The sequence below is a fragment of the Crocodylus porosus genome, unplaced genomic scaffold (assembly GCF_001723895.1).
Source record: "Crocodylus porosus isolate Cpor-Errol unplaced genomic scaffold, CroPor_comp1, whole genome shotgun sequence".
In the NCBI taxonomy this organism is placed as follows: Eukaryota; Metazoa; Chordata; order Crocodylia; family Crocodylidae; genus Crocodylus; species Crocodylus porosus.
Window position 1 is genome coordinate 97,419,771 of NW_017728943.1, and position 5,331 is coordinate 97,425,101.

At 40.9% G+C, this 5,331-nt stretch overlaps 1 protein-coding gene across 2 annotated transcripts in view; it reads right to left on the reverse strand.

Annotated features, from left to right (window-relative positions):
* Positions 1–1,373: 1,373 nt before the first annotated feature.
* The window catches only part of GGPS1 (geranylgeranyl diphosphate synthase 1), a 21,558-nt gene continuing 17,600 nt past the window's right edge, over positions 1,374–5,331 (reverse strand). For both annotated transcript variants that reach the window (XM_019549837.1, XM_019549838.1), the window contains one exon: positions 1,374–2,563. In XM_019549837.1, the coding sequence (XP_019405382.1) occupies positions 1,802–2,563 (762 nt within the window). In that variant the 3' untranslated portion in view covers positions 1,374–1,801. The remainder of the gene's footprint in view (positions 2,564–5,331) is intronic.

A 5,331-nucleotide genomic window follows, 5' to 3' on the forward strand; every position in this document is an offset into this window, starting at 1 on the left:
TGTGCTCAATAGCTACTGATGCCCCTTTCCTCCAGTAATTTGTCCAATCCCTGTCTGAATCTGGGTAAGCTATCAGCTTTAACTGCATCTGGGGACATGTTCCACACTTAAATTAGTGTGAAAAAGAACTTCCTTTTGTTAAACTTATTACCGACTTGTAATGAGTAGCTAATAAGTTTAAAACTTATTTTATGTTAACTCATTTTATGACCCCTAGTTCTTGTATTGTGAGAGAGGGCAAATAAATCCCTATTTATTTTCTCCTCACCATTTAGTATTTTGTAAACCCTTATCATGTCTCCCCCCAAATGTCTTTCTTTCAAGCTGAACAGGCCTAGCCCAGGGGCAGGCAATTATTTCAGGTGGAGAGAGACTTACCAAGTTTCGGCAAGTTGTCGAAGGCCACATGGGTAGCCCTGCCCCTTGACAGGTGCCCTGTACCCTAGCTGCCATCTTGGAACTGGAAGTCCCACCCCCTAGCCCCCAACCTTTGCCACCAGAAGTCCCTCCCCTTGCCCCTGGAAATACTCTTTTCAGCCAGAGGAGGGACTTCTCGGAACCAGAAAAATGCCAAATTATATTCTAAAATTTGAACATCTAACATTCATTAGTTTGGTTTAAAAAAAAACATGTCCAGATTTATGTGCATTTGTGTAGCATACACAGAGGTACTTGCACAATAGCTAAGATGCACATGCTTACTGCCCAGTAAACTACTCTACTCTGCAATAAAGCGACTTGTGTAGAGGCACCCACCAGGGCCTGATGATTTGGTTGTTTAGTTATAAGTTTCCTTTACAGTATCCTCATCTATTGAAACCTCAATGTCAAATTGTGCTGATCTGGTTGGCCTAATACATGATTTTTAGAAGCTTCTTCTGCAGGAATTTTCCTTTGGTTTTGGTCTGACAATAACAGCAGCTTTGAAATAATTTTTTTTCTGAAGTCAGATACCTAGTCCCCACAAAGGTTTTACATCTCTTCCTTCTTTATGTCTCTGCTTAGTGCATTTTTTGTTTAGTTTTGTTTGTTTCCTTCTTTAGAAAGTAAGTGCCCTTTGTATGTGAAACATCCACAGCCACCCAGGAAGTGAAGAATTGTGGGACTGTGTATATCTTTTGTTGGTACACTCCTGGTCAAGTTACAATCTGTAAATCTTAAAAGAATATCTTCACAGTTATTTGATAAAACCGGTTTGTCTGTTCCTTCTATGTTCTGTGTAACAAAAACCTATTGATACCATATAAAAAAAAAGAGTATTGTAAAATCTGTATTATTGTGGTAGTGTTAAGAATCTTTGGGTAGAATTTTATAAATCTCACCGTTTAAAAAAATAAATAATGCATAGGCAACTTAAGGAAGATGATTCAGTTTAAGATGATTCAGTTTAATATAGCAGTATAGCCAGAAACCCACATTGTCAGACTTCATCTAACAGTTCCCAGAAGTCAATTAAACTTATGGCTGAAATAAACACCTCTGCTCCCCCACCACCACCCTGACCATATAGGGGAGACAATATTGTCAATATTGGGTTTTACTGGATCTATGCAACTTTAGTTCTGTACGAGATATTTCATAAATAATTCCAATTAAGTGACAGCGATCATTTGCACTCCATTCCAAAACCTTCAGAGCGACTTTGAACTGTGTTCAATATAATCATAGGAAGCAAAATATAAATAAATGTGAAATAAGCATTTCCACAATTCTGACATTATTTTAGTAATGTCTGTTTTTTAAATTCTGTTTTAAAATAATTTCCCTTCAGCCCCAAAGCAAGAGTCAAGTAAACTATGGGTTAATTTTTGTCATCTCTGAACATTTTGCTTAAGTGTTCAACTAGGGCTACAAGCTCAGGGTTCCCTCCAAGTAACTCAATTTGTCTATATGCTTCAGCTTCAAGCTCTTTCAGAGTTTTCCGTGTGTACTCAAAGGAACCCACAGTCTCAAGGTATTGTACACAATAGGTTTTAACGTCTACGTTTTCTGTCCTTTGACGTAAAATATTCTGCACCTGAGTGCTTTCAGGCCTGGACCAAATAGCATGAATTGTTGGAAATGAGAACTTGCCCTCAGTTAAGTCTTCACAAAAACTCTTGTTTTCACTATATTCTTTTGACCGTAAATTAGCATAGTCATCTCTTATTTGGAAGAGGAGGCCTAGAGTATTCAGGAGTGGTTTTAAGTCTTTGTTATAGTTGGAGAACAACTGCATAAGGCCCACAGCTAGTCCAAAAAGACCACCTGTCTTTTGTAGTACCATGGTTTTATACTCTTCCTCTGTGGGACAGGTATAATTATCCCTCCAATAAATATCCAAGCCTTGGCCCTGATGAAGTTCCAGTAACTGACGGGTAAATACTTTTACTGCATCTGGATGATCAAGTGTTAAAACTTTCTCTAGGCCAAGGAAATATACATAATTAGCACAATTTATTACAGCTGGAACTCCATAGATGCTGTGGGCCACTGGAAAGCCTCGCCGTAGCTTTGAGTTATCTTCAATATCATCTATGAGCAGGCTGGCATTGTGCAACATTTCTGTCACTTCAATGATAACCTAATACAAAAGAGAAAAAAAATAATGAATTCTTGAGATGGAAGATGGGTTCTAAATTTGCAGAATATCCTGCATGCCTCCAACATACATCTCTGGCAGTATACTTGATATTTTTTAAGTTTAGCGGGAACCCAGTGCAGACTTAAAAAAAAAAAAAAGAAGTCTTTTGTTGTATATAGCACAGTCTAAGATCAACTGTTGGTGTTTGAATATTGTAAAATGCCGAGTTCCGCTGGGATTGTCATGTGGATACCAAAGTCTCCATTCTAGTCCTAAATAGTCACATAACAGACCTGATACAACATAAGTCAGAGCGATGGCACAGAGTGGAGAAGGGAAATAGATTTCAAGGCAAAACAAACAAAAATCCAGCAAAGAAAAAAAAAGCCCCAAACATGTTTCGGGAGTACTTAAAGTCTCTGGTCCAAGTTAATTCTCTTTGATATCATCCAAATTGATATCACAGACATTAGGGCTGGAAGGGACCTGGACTCAATGATCTTGCAAGACCCCTTCCAGCCCCAATGTCTATAATATCTATGAAATCTATGACGGAGACAAATCAACCAACAGTTCAGTAAGTTTTATTCTAATGTGTACACCAAGAATCTGAACGTTACTAGTGAGGAAATGGATAGGTTCTTGGACTTTGTACTCATACAACAAATTTCAGAGTTGGAGAAGAAAATTTTAGAGGCTCCTTTGCTATTAATTGAAATAACTTAGGCCTTAAAGGGCATGAACAATAGTAAGTCTCCAAGCAGGGATGGATTTCTATGGCATTTTATATGCATATTCCCAAGAGAGGCATGTATAACTGATACTTTGTTATGGCTGGATATACTTTTTAGTCTATACACAAGTAACTTTCCTGTACATTCCCCTAATTCCCAGTGATCTTGGTGTAATCTTTATAAACTGCACCTAAATCTGTGGCAGCTACAACTCCTGTGTTAATTTGCACTTCTCATCTTAGTTCTTAACAGCTCCATTTTCTAACATGAGAGTGATTCTTAAAAAGTTGTTTATGTTAATGGCTAAAAGCTGATAAGATATAGTTATCCATAAATTCTCTCACTTCCCCCTACCCACTCTATTATTAACACCCACTATTTGGAGCTAGTTTTAACTGCCATCCCTGAATGTAAAAGCTGCTTGAAGTAATAGTTGAGGGTAAAAAACACAAACAGGTAAGATTAGGCAATATGCAAAGACCTCTACAAATCAGTTCTTGGAGTTTCCAAATGTTGTTCTTAAGACAGACATACATGGGACATATCATCCCCCTTCCCTCCAACGTTTCTGTTCATCTTTAAAACTGGGAGCTCTTTATAGTAAGGACCATTCTTTTTGGAGCGTCTGGGAAGTTCTTAGCACATCACAGAATCAATGAACAACTTTTTATCTAGAGATGTCTAGCCACTAATGTATTTTGCTATCTGACAGTTTTGTAAAGTAGATTGTTACTTTACAAACAAGCAAACTGAAATATTTACCATGTTGTTAACATTTCTAAGGTCTGCACTGAATCTTACCCATTTGTCAAATACTAAACCACACTGCTTAAGTAATAAAACCACAGGTTGGCCAACCCTGCTGTAGACAATATCTATCCAAGAAACAGCTACATTCTGTGTAAGATTTCTTAGATTCTTCTTTTGAACTTCACATAAAGGGTATGAAGTGTTTTGGTTTGTAGCAGGGCACTAAGGTGCCTGCTATTGATAGTGGTAACATGGGCTTAGCTGCCACTCAATAGGACAGCACAGGTGTGAGTTGCTAAAGCAACTGATTGTGTCAGCTGGCCGGAAGGGGGCAGGGCCTGGCCTTTATAAACAGAGGATGCTGAGGCCAGAGTTCAGTTCCCCTCTGGCAGCCTAAGGAGCAAGAGCTCTGATAGAGCGAGCAGGGCAGTGTTGTGTGTTACTGTGTGGATACAGGGTGGAGATGACCCTGACAGGGATGAGAGAAGGTTAGCCAGGTTGGCTTAAGATTTACGTTGGGGCCGAGGGGCTTTGAGTTTCTGTTTTGAGTTGTTGTGATTATTAGACCGGAGGACCGGGCGAGGCTGTAGGGGTGGAGGAGGCCTCAAGGGAGCTCCCCAGTAGAGGGGGAGTTCCTAGCACCACAGAGGGTGCTGTGTTGTGGGGGTGTCCCGACCCCAGCCCAGTGTGGGCAGCTTCGGGAAGAGCTCAGTGTAGGCAGAAGCTCAGTGGGGCGCAGACCCAGGAAGGTGAGTCTGAGCTAGTGGGGCACTGCCTGTAATTGAGAAACCCCGAAAGGGGAGTAAGCCCATTGAGAAGCCCGGTGAGGGCAAGGGGCGCGAATATTGAGCAGGCCCAGGGAGAGGGCGGCAGGGAGTAGGACAGAGTCCCGGTACAGCAAGGCAGGCACTGTGCCAAGGAGGGCAAGCAGGCAGCCTCCCATTGATAATATAAGATCAAAGATGTAGCGGGCGACACAGAGGGTGCGATCAGGACCCAGACTTGGCACGGTAGGCAAGGGCACTAGGGGAGGTCACAGCACCCCTAGAGAGCATCCTGTCACATGGTTAAACAATGGCTAAGCAAAATTGTTCATGCAAACTGAAATATTAATTTGCTTCACTATAAATGCATTAGTTGTCTGGTCGAGGGGGAAAAAAACCCCAACAATAAAAACCCACCAAGTACAGTCTCATAGTTTGTAGGGTCAGAAGGGACCTGAGCAGATCATCAAGTCTGACCCCCTGCCATGGCAGGAAAGAGTACTGGGGTCAAACGACCCCA